The sequence below is a fragment of the Saccostrea cucullata genome, unplaced genomic scaffold, assembly GCF_032062105.1.
Source record: "Saccostrea cucullata isolate Sc308-1 unplaced genomic scaffold, CSIRO_AGI_Scuc_v1 ctg12840, whole genome shotgun sequence".
Taxonomy (NCBI): Eukaryota; Metazoa; Mollusca; class Bivalvia; order Ostreida; family Ostreidae; genus Saccostrea; species Saccostrea cuccullata.
The window spans coordinates 221-18,253 of NW_026921177.1; the positions used below are offsets into that span (position 1 = coordinate 221).

At 32.5% G+C, this 18,033-nt stretch overlaps 1 protein-coding gene across 1 annotated transcript; it reads right to left on the bottom strand.

The window, feature by feature from the left end:
* Nucleotides 1-247: 247 nt before the first annotated feature.
* LOC134259360 (autophagy-related protein 16-1-like) lies at nucleotides 248-18,003 on the bottom strand (the record flags this gene model as incomplete). Its single annotated transcript, XM_062741951.1, has 13 exons — nucleotides 17,942-18,003; nucleotides 14,113-14,268; nucleotides 13,665-13,779; nucleotides 13,318-13,411; nucleotides 11,407-11,480; nucleotides 3,558-3,648; nucleotides 3,077-3,237; nucleotides 2,084-2,155; nucleotides 1,875-1,953; nucleotides 1,541-1,646; nucleotides 1,211-1,281; nucleotides 502-573; nucleotides 248-368 (listed from the first exon to the last, which is right to left on the bottom strand). Coding segments are annotated over exons 2-13 (1,156 nt in total), but the record flags the coding sequence as incomplete, so codon positions are not given.
* Between the last annotated feature and the right edge of the window lie 30 nt (nucleotides 18,004-18,033).

Genomic DNA, 18,033 nt, shown 5'->3' on the forward strand with positions numbered 1-18,033 from the left:
TAAAATACATGTGAAAATGAGAGCCCTTATCTCTGATTAAGTGGACGTAATTAAAGTAAAATCCATGGGATTGATAATCATTTCTTTTTTCTTTAAAGCAAAAGTCGGAACAAACCTTTATACAAGTTAGGATATCAAAGCTCTCTTTACAGAAAATGGCTTGATATGACGGAAATTTTCTTTTTTGAAGTACTGTATCTAGAGTGACCTGCCCTAGAAATAAAATTCACAAGATATTTCTACTTACAAGACCTGCTGTGTAAATCCCAGATTTTGAGAGTTCTGTCATGGCTCCCAGAGACAACCTTATTGCTGTCACCAAGGAATTTAGCTGCAAGGACTTTTCCACTGTGGCCTGTTAGAGTGTGCTGCAGATACAATGTTATAATCTCTCCTTAATGTGTTACATATTCATGCAAGCATGTAAATGTACTTGTATTTTTCTTACACTTCTATCACTTTTAATCTTAGATAATTTTTTTAATAAAATTCTGAACCTACCCGGACCCTGTGGTCAGTGAGTGACCATACCCTGCTGGCAAAATCATTTGAAGCCCCAAGAATAGTGCTCTCCTGAAATTCATATAACATATTAAACATTATATCATTGATAATTGATTTTATTATATGATTGAATAATTTCCATCTCTCTGATTGGCTGAGATCCAACTATGTTAGAAAAATACTACGTTGTATTGACCTGCACGTGACGTTCCAGGTCAATACAAAGATTTATTTCCTCTACATTGATCTAAAAACAGCAGTCAGTTTTCCCTGATAATACTCCTTCCTTTGAAAATCTATCCTATAAAAAAGACTGACATTATATTTTTTTCATGGCAACTAAAATTGATAAAAAAAACTTCAAATTGATACGACTGGTAAGGCTTATTTACATTTTAATTCTGCTTCTCTTTTGTATTTGGCTAGGACTGAATTAATTGCAAACAAGTAATGAGCTTTATCATTTTATCAGTGAATCATATAATAAAACAATTATTGCTGTGTTTTCGGTTAATACAATGATTTAGCCATCTTCGAAGTACAATATTCACCTCGCCCTCCGGGCTCGGTGAATATTGTACTCCTCAGATGGCTAAATCATTGTATTGACCTCAAAAAACAGCAATAATTGTATAGTATTGAACATCCATTATTTGGCAGTACTGTATTGTCTTGTCAATAGACAGAAGCTAGTATAATACCCTACCTCTGGATCAAAATCCAAGGCCATGACGCCAGCATTGCTTCCAGTCAGGATACCTTTAGCTTCACATTTACCTGAAATTAATCAAATCTCCAGTAAATTAACCATGTGTAATTCTAAAACATGAAAGCATGGATTATATCATTCTAACTTTTTTATTATCCCCTCGCAACAGAGTTGCAAAGTACTAGTAACAGGCTTGTGTGTGTTGTGAATTAGTTGTCATTTTTGACAAAATGATGTAATTTGCATCAGAATTGATGTCAAATGCTGCCTTGATTAATAGATATGCTCTTTGCGAGGGGATGCTTTGTGTTGCCCTTCTTTTCATACCATTTATGACCTCCCAAAGTTTAATTTTTCTATCTGACCCTCCGGTGGCAAACATGGCTCCAGAGGGGCTCCATCGCACAGCATTCACGTCACTTTCATGTGCGTCCTTGAAAAGAAATACACAATGACCATCTGGATAAATAACAAAATACCCTACCCAAAGGTTTCATACACTAGGCACATTTTTATCTTTAAGAATTTGAACAGCCGTTAATGCTGATAGAATACTACACATTAAGAAGATTCTTTTTTTTTTTTTTTTCGTTTAAGACTTACGTTTACAAATTTTTCAACATAAATTTGGATACAAGGATTAGAAACATAATAGACTTACAAATTTATGTTGAGCTTTAGTAGGTAATGAAGCACTCAGACATATAGGAATTGCTGTGGGTACAAAAACACCAGCGTCTCTGTAATAAAATAAATGTTTACGTTTTTATTTGGCTACACATTGAATGAGCTTAATATAAAAAATATCATTGCAAAGAAAACACATGACCATATCAAATTATTTGTACAAAAATTATTTTTTATGCATACTTTCCGGGTAAAATTTGAATATTTTCCCTTGCTGCTTCTTCTAAATCTTTTCTTAACTTCTGTTGTCTAACTCTAAAAAAACAAATGAAGAACATGTATTTTTTACACTTGGTTTTAATTTTCAGAAAGACATTATTTTGGTAATCCAGTTGCCATTAATCCCAATCCTTCACATGAATTAATGGGTACCAGAGGTTAAATCAAGCTATACCAATCATGGAAGGTATGGTTCACTAATCAGTAGTGCTTTAATTGTATATATGTGCAACTTACAACATAAACTGATCATTCTCTGCATTGAGTTGATCAGCTAGTATTGTATCTATTTAAGGAATAACTGTCTTATTTTTCGAATTCATGAAGTGATCAATGGATTGGCTTGTGTGATAATTTGCATCAACGCCGAAGGCGTTTATGCATAAAATTATCACACAAGCCAATCCATTGATCATCTTCATGAATTCGAAAAATAAGACAGTTATTCCTTATATTTACATGCTTTGATTCCGCCAATCCACGGGCTCCAAGCCTGCTTCTCTCTAGGTGTTGTCCCGCCCTGCACGTGGTTTTTTTTGGAACCGCGCCAAAACATTCATGAGGAAATCAATTACATTTACAATTGGTAATTTTATCCCGGACAATGACATTGGAAATGTAAATATGTGTATATAACACTCAGGCTAACTTACAACATGAATTGGTCATTCTCAGCTTTGAGCTTGTCAGCTAAGTATTTATGTACAGGTGTATGGTTAACTTACAACATGAACTGGTCATTCCCAGCACTGATTTGGTCAGTTAGTATTGTATCTATGTGTGTATAACACTTAGGCTAACTTACAACATGAATTGGTCATTCTCAACTTTGAGCTGGTCAGCTAAGTATTTATGTACAGGTGTATGGTTAACTTACAACATTAATTGGTCATTCTCTGCACTGAGCTGGTCAGTTAGTATTGTATCTATGTGTGTATAACACTTAGGCTAACTTACAACATGAACTGGTCATTCTCAGCGTTGAGCTGGTCAGCCATTTTGGCCTGTTGTCTGATCCACCTTTCCAGCAGTTGTTGATTGTCCAGCTCCAGTTTACGGAATTTCTCCTCTAGACCTGTGTACGTCAGCTGTAAGGCCTGATGCTCATCCTTAAGCATCTTTCAAAAGCATAAAAATGAGGAATACAAATACATATGTCTATATAGCATGAAGTTAAGCTGAATTTCAGTTCTATATAGTTTCAATATGCAGCTGAAGTTAGGTACCCTGAATGCTATTAAAAATATCTCAAATCCATGAATATTTTTTAAGTGATTTGAATGTTTCAACAACTCATTATTTTAATAAGTATTTAAACCTTGATATCTGGAATATCTGGAAATCTCTAAGTTTTTTTTCTCAACCCCATTGATTTCAATTGTGTAGAAGCTATATTACTACATAATACAAAATCATGAACTCCATTTATTTTCAGTACCTGATTTGTGGCCTCTAATTCCATTATTGTACTTTCTAAATTTTTGATTTCCATCTTCAATGCCAGTTCATTTGCAAGTAGATCATTTAGTCTGAAAAAAAAGATGTATTACATTACAAGATCACTGAATTTTATAGCCTTTCACTGGTAAACTGTCACAAATTTCATAATGCCTAACAAAAGGCCAATGGGTCACATTGCTCCCAAGCACTTTGGATAGGAAAAAGCAGAAATCAGTCATTATTGTAAACTTTTAATATAAAAGTGGTTTTGTGGAAAGGGGAAAATGATTTGAACAAACTTAAATCTACACTACCTGGGAATGCTTTGATATAAATACTATCAATCATGACTCTGATAAGAAAAAAAGTTTTCCTTATGTAAAACTTTGATTTAAAGATTTGTTTCAATACTGTAAACCACCTATTAACCGCATCATCTTTTATTCGTGATTCATCAATTTGAAATGAATTGGCGACAATTAATTTTTGCGACTGAGAAAACGTTACCTACAAATACTTAAGGAAAATGAATGGTTTGTGGTGATTAATATTCGAGAGTTAGAGTAGGTCATGGAACTTGCGGATATTTCTCGCAAGCAAATAAAGGTTAGTTTACAGTACATTCCATAAAACTTTTTTCCCACACTACTCCCGTAGGCTATGCTTTGAGCCATTAAAATCTTAAATCATACCAGGAAGCTCAAGTTTCATCTTTGCAGATGCCGTGGTTCTCGAGAAGAGGATTTTTTCACCCTTTATTTTCCAAATAATGTAAAAATTTGATCACCTTTTCTGGCTCTGTCTTACACCTTAGTCCTATATTTGAACACTTTACAACCCCATTAATCCAGTGTTTCAACTTTGGTTAAAATTGGTTAAGCGGTGCTCAGAAAGAAGTTGAAAGTGTGAAATGTTTACAGATGGACATACAGTATATAGCTAGACAGACAGAGACTATAAACAATAGGTGGCCAGGCTCCAGGACATAGTTGAGCTCAATTTTGAAACAAGTCTCATTATTCACCTTAACCTTGATGTAGGGAGCAGGCTAAAATAGGTTAAGCATGCTGCCCAATCCTGTTCACCTTAACATCTGTGAATGAAATATTGTTTAAATTAACATGCATTCTCTGTAAGCACCAAAAAATTTACTATAGGGCTTGGAAACGACATGTCTCCGATTTTGATGAAATTTGCACCACAGGTGCACCTTGGTACAAAATCAGCAAATATGGTGTTAGAAGTTTCCCACGTGCACCCGGTTGCCATGGAGACGGATCCATTGAATTTGGCCATTTTCGGCCATTTTTGACTAAACAAAAGCATGAAAATTGAGGAAATATGAATGCATTTTTATCTTTATGTAGTGAACTCAAATATAAATCTTTGTATCATAAGAAAACATCAACTGTTAAAGAATACAGGGCATATAACCAGTTATTCCAGAATTGACCCCACTCTTAGAAAATGGTTCGGCAAAATAGCATAGTTTCTCAAAATGTGAAAAATGGAAAATTTGGCATTTTTTGAGAAATTTAAGGTTAAATAAAAAAAATTGTCTACGGAAATTTTTCAAATCATATGCGTGTCGTCAAACTTCAGTATTAGTAGTGTCCCCTCATGAAAAAATTGGAGTGGGATCTCAAGGCTATTTTTAGTAACATGTATCTAAAAATAGACATATTTCAGAAAAATCAAAAAAATGAAATTTGGGCAGAGTTTTAGATGCCATTGCTAGGTAATTATGAAATATACTGTAAAAGTCAATGTGCTAATGTCAGAGACTGGACACCAATAACTACCATGCATATTATTTTCAGGGATTTCCGTTTTCTATTTATAGCTTCAAATGCCTAAATATAGACATGTCTCATAAAATGATGAAAAATGTCAATTTTTCCTCATTTTGAAGCTCCACTGAATCATAAATAATAAAAATATGGATCTCTCCAATATTTCATCAATAAGAACAAGGAATAGTATAATATCTCACAAATTATTGAGGACAGGCTCTCATCTCTATATATAGTACAAATGTCTAAAAATAGACACATATGAAATTAACTGTTAAATGTTGATTTTCCACTAATTCTCAAATTAGAGATGGGAAATTTACCAACTTACAGTCACTAACTGTAACTGATATTATGTGACTGACAAGAACAAAAGAACATTCAATGGAATGCAGCATGATAAGCAGAGGTTTCCATTTCTATTTATAGTAACACATGTTTAAAAATAGACGTAATGCAAAATATCGGGAAAATGTCGTTTTTTGTAATTTTTTCTGAAATTTTGGATGAATAATTGCTGACTATCTGATTTTAACTGCTATTGGCACATGGTGACCAACAAGTAAAAGAAAGCCTTATATCAAACACAGAATGAGAAGCAGAGGTTTCCATTTCTATTTATAGTAACACATGTTTGAAAATAGACGTACTGTAAAATATCAGAAAAATGTAGTTTTTTGTACTTTTTTCTCACATTTTGGATAAAGAATTGCAGACTATATGTTTTTAACTGCTAATTGGCATATGGTGACCAACAAGTAAAAGAAAGCATATACGAAATACAGAATGAGAAGCAGAGGTTTCCATTTCTATTTATAGTAACACATGTTTTAAAAATAGACGTGATGCAAAATATCGGAAAAATGTCATTTTTTGTACTTTTTTCTAAATTTTTGGATGAATAATTGCTGACTATATATGTATTTAACTGCTATTGGCATATAGTGACCAACAAGTAAAGCTTAAGAAAGCATTATATCAAATACAGAATGAGAAGCAGAGGTTTCCATTTCTATTTATAGTAACATGTGTTTAAAAATAGACGTACTGTAAACTATCGGAGAAATGTCATTTTTTGTACTTTTTACTAATATTTTGGATGAATAATTGCTGACTCTCTGATTTTAACTGCTATTCGCATATGGTGACCAACAAGTAAAAGAAAGCCTCATATCAAATACAGAATGAGAAGCAGAGGTTTCCATTTCTATTTATAGTAACATGAGTTTAAAAATAGACATACTGTAAACTATCGGAAAAATGTAGTTTTTTGTACTTTTTTTTTCACATTTTGGATGAGCAATTGCAGACAATATGTTTTTACTGCTATTGGCATTCAGTGACCAACAAGTAAAAGAAAGCATATATGAAATACAGAATGTGAAGCAGAGGTTTCTATTTCTATTTAAAGTAACACATGTTTGAAAATAGACATGCTGCAAATTCTCGAGAAAATGTAGACTTTCGCACTTTTTTTTCTAACATCAGGGATGGTCAAAGTGCGGACAAACGGCTTTTATTAGTTATTGACAGAATGTGACTAACGAGTATGAAAAAGCTTTAGCTAAAGTGTATAAGAGTAATGTTTAAGGGTATTTTTACATTTCTGCCTATAGTAACACATATTTATAAATAATCAGGAAAATAAAGAATCATTCGTTTTTCTGAAATTAGGGATATGAAATTTGCAGTCAAACTTTCATTAGCTGTAACTGACATGGCTAATTGTATTTGGTGCGCCAGCGCGTCCACCTCATTCCAATACATATATCACAAAAGTATGTTCTCCCTGCATTAAAACACTCAAATGACAGCGATTTTCTTTATAAATTAAGCATTATCGTTTATATTTAGGTCGACAGCCCAAGTCCGATTGAAATTCTTTTGTTAGGTGGATCCAAAAAATTTTCCTTAGGAGGAGGTGGCTCAAGAGAGAAAGAAAAAATGGTACTGAAAGAAGTTCAATTTTGTTATGACCCTAGAGATTATTGCCATGAAAATCAAGTCTTTAAAAAGGAGATAAAACTCTAGGGTCATAACAAAATACTTTGTTACATTCATGTTAGAAGGGAATTAAAAGTGAAGAGGGGGGCCCAAGCATGAAATCCTATTTCATGTGAGGGAGATTGAACTTCTTTCAGTACCATTTTTTTAAACACTACCACTTACCCTTATTCGATTACAGTGCAAAATGCCTGCTGAAAAGGGGGGGGGCTAAATTTACTCCCCATTATTTATTACCTATGTGATGTCTATCTTTGAACCCCCCCCCCCCCCCCCCCGTTCCAACACTTACATGTATGTTTATACGTAAAATAAATTTATAAAAACCAAAACAACAATTTTTTTTTGAATGCTTTAGTTTAAGTCTAGAGAAATATATACATGCATGTATAGAGAGAGAGAAATCGAAAGTAAGCCAACTCAAAAAATTTCGGCAAATTTCAGATTACTTTTGGACAAATTGTGGTGAGGCATGCATGGATCAAAGGGGATCTGGATCCCTGGAATCATTATACCCCCCCAAACGAAGTTTGGGGATATATAAGAATCAGCTTGTCCGTCTGTCTAGCTGTCCATCTGTCTGTGCAAAAATGTCCGATCCATATCTTCCTTAATGAGGAACATTAGAATCTACTACTCCACACAAAGATTGTCCATGACCTAAGTGTGTGTCATGACCTTGACCCAAGGTTATTTAGGGAAGTTAAAGGTCACTTGAAGAAAAATTTCATTATTCGTGTCCAGTCCAAATCTTTCTTATGGATAAACTTGGTAGGTTCTCATTTCACACAAAGACTGCCCATGATTTAAGTGTGTGTCATGACCTTGAACCAAGGTCATTTTGGGAAGTTCAAGGTCACTGAAGAAAAAATTTCATAATCGTGTTCGCTCCATATCTTTCTTATGGATGAACTTGGTAGGTTCTCATTTCACACAAAGACTGCTCATGACCTAAGAGTGTGTCATTACCTTGACGCAAGGTCATTTGGGGAAGTTCAAGGTCACTTAAAAAAAAAATATTATTTGTGTCTGGTCCATATCTTTTTTATGGCTAAACCTGAATCTACTACTTCACACAAACATTGCTTATTACCTGATTTTCTGTCATGATTTTGATCCAAGGCCATTAATGCAAGGTCAAGGTCACTGATGCGCCTTCGTTTCATTTATGAAAATATTATGAGCAATTACATTTGCATTAAAAATGTTTTAGCATTTCTCTCTTCTCTTAGAATAAGATCCATTAAATATTCATGATTTAGCACCTCTGAAAAACCCAGCAGGGTATTTAGTCCCGTTTGGACAGTTCTAGTTTAAACTGACATAGTGATTTGAGACACCGACTCCTAGGGAAAATTTTCTGGATCCACCTAACAAAAGAATTTCAATCGGGCTGGGGCTATCGAGCTGAGTATAAACGATATTGCTTATTTTATAAAGAAAATCGCTGTCATTTGAGTGTTTTGATGCAGGGAGAACATACTTTTGTGATATATGTATTGGAATGAGGTGGACGCGCTGGCGCGCCGAATACAATTAGCCATGTCAGTTACAGCTAATGAAAGTTTGACTGCAAAATTCATATCCCTAATTTGAGAAAAACGAATGATTCTTTATTTTCCTGATTATTTATAAATATGTGTTACTATAGGCAGAAATGTAAAAATACCCTTAAACATTACTCTTATACACTTTAGCTAAAGCTTTTTCATACTCGTTAGTCACATTCTGTCAATAACTAATAAAAGCCGTTTGTCCGCACTTTGACCATCCCTGATGTTAGAAAAAAAAGTGCGAAAGTCTACATTTTCTTGAGAATTTGCAGCATGTCTATTTTCAAACATGTGTTACTTTAAATAGATAGAAACCTCTGCTTCACATTCTGTATTTCATATATGCTTTCTTTTACTTGTTGGTCACTGAATGCCAATAGCAGTAAAAACATATTGTCTGCAATTGCTCCTCCAAAATGTGAAAAAAAGTACAAAAAACTACATTTTTCCGATAGTTTACAGTATGTCTATTTTTAAACTCATGTTACTATAAATAGAAATGGAAACCTCTGCTTCTCATTCTGTATTTGATATGAGGCTTTCTTTTACTTGTTGGTCACCATATGCCAATAGCAGTTAAAAACAGAGAGTCAGCAATTATTCATCCAAAATATTAGTAAAAAGTACAAAAAATGACATTTCTCCGATAGTTTACAGTACGTCTATTTTTAAACACATGTTACTATAAATAGAAATGGAAACCTCTGCTTCTCATTCTGTATTTGATATAATGCTTTCTTTTACCTGTTGGTCACTATATGCCAATAGCAGTTAAATACATATATACACAATGTAGTCAGCAATTATTCATCCAAAAATTTAGAAAAAAGTACAAAAAATGACATTTTTCCGATATTTTGCATCACGTCTATTTTTAAAACATGTGTTACTATAAATAGAAATGGAAACCTCTGCTTCTCATTCTGTATTTCGTATATGCTTTCTTTTACTTGTTGGTCACCATATGCCAATTAGCAGTTAAAAACATATAGTCTGCAATTCTTTATCCAAAATGTGAGAAAAAAGTACAAAAAACTACATTTTTCTGATATTTTACAGTACGTCTATTTTCAAACATGTGTTACTATAAATAGAAATGGAAACCTCTGCTTCTCATTCTGTGTTTGATATAAGGCTTTCTTTTACTTGTTGGTCACCATATGCCAATAGCAATTAAAAACAGATAGTCAGCAATTATTCATCCAAAATTTTAGAAAAAAGTAAAAAAAACGACATTTTCCGATATTTTGCATTACGTCTATTTTTAAACATGTGTTACTATAAATAGAAATGGAAACCTCTGCTTATCATGCTGCATTCCATTGAATGTTCTTTTGTTCTTGTCAGTCACATAATATCAGTTACAGTTAGTGACTGTAAGTTGGTAAATTTCCCATCTCTAATTTGAGAATTAGTGGAAAATCAACATTCATATGTGTCTATTTTTAGACATTTGTACTATATATAGAGATGAGAGCCTGTCCTCAATAATTTGTGAGATATTATACTATTCCTTGTTCTTATTGATGAAATATTGGAGAGATCCATATTTTTATTATTTATGATTCAGTGGAGCTTCAAAATGAGGAAAAATTGACATTTTTCATCATTTCATGAGACATGTCTATATTTAGGCATTTGAAGCTATAAATAGAAAACGGAAATCCCTGAAAATAATATGCATGGTAGTTATTGGTGTCCAGTCTCTGACATTAGCACATTGACTTTTACAGTATATTTCATAATTACCTAGCAATGGCATCTAAAACTCTGCCCAAATTTCATTTTTTTGATTTTTCTGAAATATGTCTATTTCTAGATACATGTTACTAAAAATAGCCTTGAGATCCCACTCCAATTTTTTCATGAGGGGACACTACTAATACTGAAGTTTGACGACACGCATATGATTTGAAAAATTTCTGTAGACAATCTTTTTTATTTAACCTTAAATTTCTCAAAAAATGCCAAATTTTCCATTTTTCACATTTTGAGAAACTATGCTATTTTGCCGAACCATTTTCTAAGAGTGGGGTCAATTCTGGAATAACTGGTTATATGCTCTGTATTCTTTAACAGTTGATGTTTTCTTATGATACAAAGATTTATATTTGAGTTCACTACATAAAGATAAAAATGCATTCATATTTCCTCAATTTTCATGCTTTTGTTTGGTCAAAAATGGCCGAAAATGGCCAAATTCAATGGATCCGTCTCCATGGCAACCGGATGCACGTGGGAAACTTCTAACACCATATTTGCTGGTTTTGTACCAAGGTGCACCTGTGGTGCAAATTTCATCAAAATCGGAGACATGTCGTTTCCAAGATTTTTTGGTGCTTACAGAGAATGCATGTTAAAGTCTCATTTTTACAAAAGGATTATTTAGCGAAAAAGTGAGACTGGGATCAAGAGTGAGCTCATCTTTATGGCCACAAAGACCAAAAATCTCTCTTGAGATTCTCAGCTCAATTAAGGTTACAAGAAAATTAGTCACCTGGCATCCCTTCCTTGAAGCTCCTTTTCTTTATCTTGAAGGGCATTATTTAGGTCAATTATCTGCTGTGTGTTCTACAATGGAATAACATTGGTTTCACAAACAATCCGAATAAGAATGATAAATACAGGGTGTCCCATAATATTAGTTACATAGTCTTTTAGTGACAGGGTATGGGATGATACCTGGTTAGTAAATTTCATACCTGGCGAGGCGGAGCCGAGTCAGGTATGAAATTTACTAACCAGGTATCATCCCATACCCTGTCACTAAAAGACTATGTAACGAATTTACCCCACCGATGTAACATTTACGTTTTATCTGTAGTTTATAAATGGTTTTCTCTGCTAAATCCTTCAGCACGCTTATACTGTGCCTATTATGACGTCACGTTTGTGTTTGTGACGTAATACATCGACCGGGTATAGATTACAACTGACCGGGTATGGATTTACAACTGACCGGGTATAAGAAATCCACCGCCTTCACGTGACAGACTTCAACCAATCGTAAGCCAGGATTTCACGGAAAAATCGACAGAGGTGGGGTAATATATGATACCATTTTAAATTATTGTCAGAAACGTGGGTCTTGACCAATTTCTTTGAAAATTGTCTCATTAAATATTTGAGTAATTAAAATTTTAGCAACAAATAATATCAGTTAAAATTTTTCACATAGTTGGAGTAATGTAGCCACATAATTACGTCAAAAAATGGCTAAATATTGCATTTGAAGCAAAACTGATTTATCAAATAAGCTGGGTACCCTCATTTCAAAACTGTAATTATCAAATTCAGTCTTAAGATATTCTTACTAAACCTAAATCTTAATCTTTAATTTATCTAAAAAGGTATATATCCAATGAAAATCTAGATTATAACTAAAGAAAAACGCATTGTTGTCTTAAGTTATGGAATTTTGTGCAATGTCTAGACATGATCATTACCCAGATTGGACGTCATTTTGAGGTCATTTGTTAAAAACAATAGCATTTTTCAAAGTGAACTCATTTTGCCGCGTTCCTTTCATTGTCCATAAAATTTTGTGAATAAAATTGGACAGTATATGCAATGTTTATAGTGCATTTCTTGTCATTTAATATTCATTACATTATATTTTATATATTCATGAAATGGTATCATATATTCTGGGACACCCTGTATAATAGAATTCTGAATTTGATTCAAAATATGAAAGACAAATGTATAGCTCTTTTTATAGCGAGCGCAGCGAGCTCAATAGACTAACGTGTAAGAACAGAGGAAATTCGGATTGAAATCTGTACATACGTCAGCCAAATTTCTCTGTGCAACATTCCCAGAATTCCTGCACTACCCAATGTCCTTTGCGCAAATAAATCAAAAATAGTAAAAAAAATAAAGGAACATTGTTTCTTACCGAAATCTTAACGAAATGATTTTGCCTTACCTTATTCAAAGAAATACCCCCATGCCACAACACCGGCTTTCACCTTGCCCTTCGGAAATGATACAAATGATGTCACCGGAAACTTACGAATTTTGACGATATGCTAATTAAGTCATGTCGGTTGCTTCCGTGAAATAGATAAATAAATAAACAATAACGTAAAGCATAAAAAGCTTTCAGTTTGTAGAAATCTTTCAAAGAAACAAAAAATAACTCTGCAATGTTTTTCGACCGAAATTGTGCTAGATCTATAGTTTAAAACAGACGCTCGGCCGTTTCCGTAAGCTCCGACGAGCTCTGTGACGTCAAAGCTAGTCTAGATGTCTCGTGCGACTTGATGTTTGAAGTGGCTGATCAATTTTTCAAGTGTTTTGATAGTACAACTGCGCTCGCCTCAACGGTCACGCCGTAAAACATATTAAGGGATAATCTGATGGAATACATGTATTTGATCCTATTTGGAAATTAACTGCTGAGTACCTCTCCTCTCCTCCTGTGAAGTTCTGTGAGTTCCTCCTGAAGCTTAAAGAGTTTCTGTTCCAGGGCCTGGCTGTTTCCTCCCCCTCCCCCTCCACTAAAAAGGAACCAAGAGAATTATTTCTTAGCGTTTAAGTAACTTTTTGCTGTTATCAAATTTACTTTCAAGAAATTAAAACAAGATGTCTTCTTTAAATCCGGAAACGGAATGCAGAAAATCCATGAAACAAGACAAGTATTCCCCTATGAAATAAGTGATTTTTTTTTCTTTTCAAATTGTCTTGTAAGAGTTTTCTGGATAGCAAGCCCTAAATTTCATGTGAGGTCACATTTTTAGATCTGGTACTTGCCCTTGTTCAGCTTTGATCTGCAGTCCAAGATTTTCTTCCTTTAGTTTTTCTGTCTCTACTGTTAGTTGTACATTCTTTGTCTTCAAAGTTTGTGCACTTTCAAAATGTTTCCAATCTGTAATTTAATAACATCTTCATAATTCATAGAGGACTGAGGTTAAATCAACCAACACTGAAAAGGAATTTTTTAACAACACTCCTTAGTTTAGAGGAAATTCGGACTAAATATTATTTCCTAAAATACTTAGCATATTGCAGTTGTAATCTTCCTGTTATATGATAAAGTCTTTCCAACATTAATTAGAGGTTTAGTGTGGAGTGACATATTAAGTATAACTATTTTATAAATAAGAAATCTTGGGGGAGTGCATTTTTCACCACACAAACCAGTTGTATTGTAGTGTCAACTTCCCGGATAAGAGATAAATAGCTGTAGTAAATCACTAACGTGAAGCAATCAAAGACTCGAATGGTGCCTTCTCCTTTTTGTCCCGCTGTCGGAGTTGCTCTAACAGCGAATGTTTCCAGTGAAGATCCCTTGGATCCATTCTGCTTCAGGATCCAAAGGAAAATAAATTACCAGCCGCAGGTCCGTATTCAGATACTTTTTTTATTTAACTGAAAAATAAAATGCTTGTCAAATTATTCATTGGTTTCAACTAATTATAGTAGCTAATTTACTTTATACTTTGAAATTATTAACCAATGTCTTCCATGAAAGAAGATTTCTTTAATTATCAATTGAATTATGAAATCGAAAGTGAAAGTACAGAAAAGCGGTTTTATAGGGTGACTGGAAATTCCAGAAGCCCCTCGTTTTTTGGAGAATACCCATACAGAAGGGTAGAAGCCCCAATAAAGTGGTAGAAGCCCCATAAAATTGAATGAAATGGGGTACATAAAACCCTAAGGTGATGTTTAAATGAATGATATCGATATCCGTAAATTTTTATAGCCAATTTTACCTCACTCAGAGTCGACAAAATCGGGCGCCATTACTGGTTTACTGTACACCACGCCCGATCTAATTTCGAAGCGAGCTGCTGTTTATCATCGTATAGATAAAGTTAAAATTATTCATTTTAATTTTAATATGTTTGTTATGCAAGATATATATCAAATATTATGTAATAAATATTTTTTTTAAATTAAGAACGTTAGCCATTAAGATAATTTAAGTTTTTTTTTTTATTTTTGAGATTTTAGAGAAATTCAGAATTTAGAGATATGATTATATCCAAAAGCTTCAAAGCAACAATAATAATAAAAAATAGTAATGATAATTAATTAAACTTATATGTTTCAAAGAGAACAAAAAAATAAATAAATTTCAAAATATGAGAATACTGAATTTATTTTTGAGATTTTAGACAAATTATGAATTTAGAAATATAAAAATATGAAATTCAAAGGTTCAAAGCAATAATAATAATAATAATTGAATTTTAAAAATGAAAATAATTACTTATATGTTAAAAGAGAACAAAAAGTAAATCAATGTCAAAATATGAAAATACTGAAACCTGGAAAGAAATAGTAAATTAAAAGAATATATCAATTTTCAAATATATAGATATTTTATTTCAAAGTAACTTTTTTATGTTCTTTTCTTAGAAAAAAAAATTAACATGTTTTAAATATTTTACATCAGTTGTTTACATTATGAATTGTCATTAAAATAAAAGAAATATGAATTTAAAAAAAAGTAAAGTAAAAAAAACCACACCACAAAATAAAATATAACGGAATTTTTGATTGAATTTTAACTACGAAAAAATCTCAATCTGGTTAAGAGAACTGAAAATCTTTTATCATCTCCTAGCATAGGTATTTTATGTAATTTTACATTTCATTGCCAGTTGAATCTGTCGACTAAAAATTTCCATTGCCTCTCTGTTCAAACTAATCCCATCTTCACGCCAAATGTTTTTATTTGAATTCATTAAACCCCTACATCTCCAAAATATCACATTCTGAGAATTCCCATATTTCCTTCGTAGTGTGTTATTTATGTCAAAAACAGTACTTTCCCTGGATCCAGGGTTCCACAAATCATTTGCCTAAACAGACTTCCAATAAATATTTTCTGAACCGAATCATTTCTTAACAGTTTTTCAATAATGTTTTGGATTCTTAACACCATAACCGACAGAGAAGATGAATATATATCTTTTTCTCCCACTTGCAGAAACGCTTTTAAACCAGTCTTAAACCATTAAAACCCAAAAATGTTTTTAAAATTGTATACTTATTATTTTTCCTAGAGTAGGGTTAGTATCAGGCAGTATTCCTCCCCCGCCAGACGGGTGCAGACCAGTGAATACTGTTTGGTGTTGTGTTAGATTAGGTTAGTTTAGGAATATATATATTTTTTTTAATGTTGCTAATTAAATTATAAATTCCTTTCTATGAAATTTTTTATAATGTTATTTAATTTTATGTCAATTTCTTTCATTTGGCTGTAATATGTTTATACATGAACAAAAGATTGACTAGGAATAATGATAAAGTATCTTTATTAAAATAAGTCTTTTTAAATTTTCTTTTAATCTTTCGGTCATCTTTCGGTCCTTTGACTTTAATATTTTTCTGTTTCAAAACTCAAATCATGGCTCTACAATTAAGGAGGCCTCCACATGGCTAGAGCTGGGAACATAAGGAAACTTTGAATATTTTCCAGGTATTACTAATTTAAAAGGTCTTTATTAATTTATCATTATTAATATTAGTATCAAAATTATCAAATTCATATTTTCCTTATTTTCCTTATGTGTTTGCTAACGTCCTTAAAATGAAAATTTGTATTTAAAGCATATTACCATTTCATATCAACATTATTTAAAAAAAAATATATATTACAAAATCATTTATTTTACAATTTGATAATGAAAGTCAAGAACAATTGAGCATAGTCAAGGTTCAGTGTAAATATACACATGCCCTGCCAGAGGGGGGTTGGTCAGACTAGCTGAGAACAGGTGTTTGATCAAAAGAAGTTTATTGTCAAATTGACCAAGTGTCAACAGCTGTGTATATATTGCATGTACACACACAGGGGTGCCTCTTTATCCCAGTACATAACAACACAGCTAGCTGATGTGTAAATAATATTCTCACCATATTCATACCACTTTACAAGTGTTTGCATATGCAATTATGCACATTTTATTCATTTTTATGTAACTTTTTTTATTTCCTGGACCTGGATTCTAATAATTTCATTCTAATGGATACATATTGCTTTCTGATATCAATGAGTATAATTTGTTCTATTACATGAACAAAAAAATGATAAAAAAAAAAAAAAAACCTCCCCCAAATAAAACAGAACCAAAAAAAAATTACAACAAGTGACTGGAAAATAATAATGAATGCATGAATACTGAATTTCAAATATAAATAAACAATTGGAAGAAAAAGAAACCAAAACAAATACCTTTGAAATTAAATAAATAACAACTTAAATCACTTTATTCATTAATTTATTTAACTTAATTTTATATTATAGATGATTGGAATTTTAAAAAAGGAATTTATTAATTATTAATTGCCTAGTTAAATTCATTTAAAACACCCAGTCAATGAGTATTTTCACTGTTACAGTATTCTCTATCAACAGGTTAAATCACAATGTTTTTATGTAACAGTACACATCATCTATACAAATATTTTCATATTTTCAATAATGATTTTCGATATAAAATTCTTTTTGGTAGGTACAAACCAGTGTGGATAAAAGAATTCAAGTAGGCCATGAAATATGTTCATAATTAATATTTTATTTCATTTAGGAAATATGTAAATATTTAATGCTTCATTTATATTCTTAACTTTCCTTTCATATTTTTTTTTTCTAAATAAAAATCATATATTATATTATTCACTTTTGATCAAGATAATGGTAATGATTTTCACGGATTACTCTAAACGACTTCAGCGATCGCGATTTTAGATCGGGCGTGGTGTACGGTATATGAAAACAAGAAGAAATGGCGCCCGATTTCTGTCGACTCTGAGGTAAAATTGGCTATTAAAATTTACGGTTATCAATATCATTCATTTGAGCATCACCTTAGGGTTTTATGTACCCTATTTCATTCAATTTTATGGGGCTTCTACCACTTTATTGGGGCTTCTACCCTTCTGTATAGGTATTCTCCAAAAAACGGGGGGCTTCTGGAATTTCCAGTTACCGGGTTTTATAAATAAAATGAACAATAGGCATAGTTTGACGAATTCACTTCCTTGTAATTTGTTTTCTTTACTGAAATCAAAACAACAGTTACTTACAGCTGTAGAAACACTTGAAGCAAAGTACTGTTAAACAGCGGTAAGTATCTTGAACTTACTTGTATAAAAGCAGCTGCAT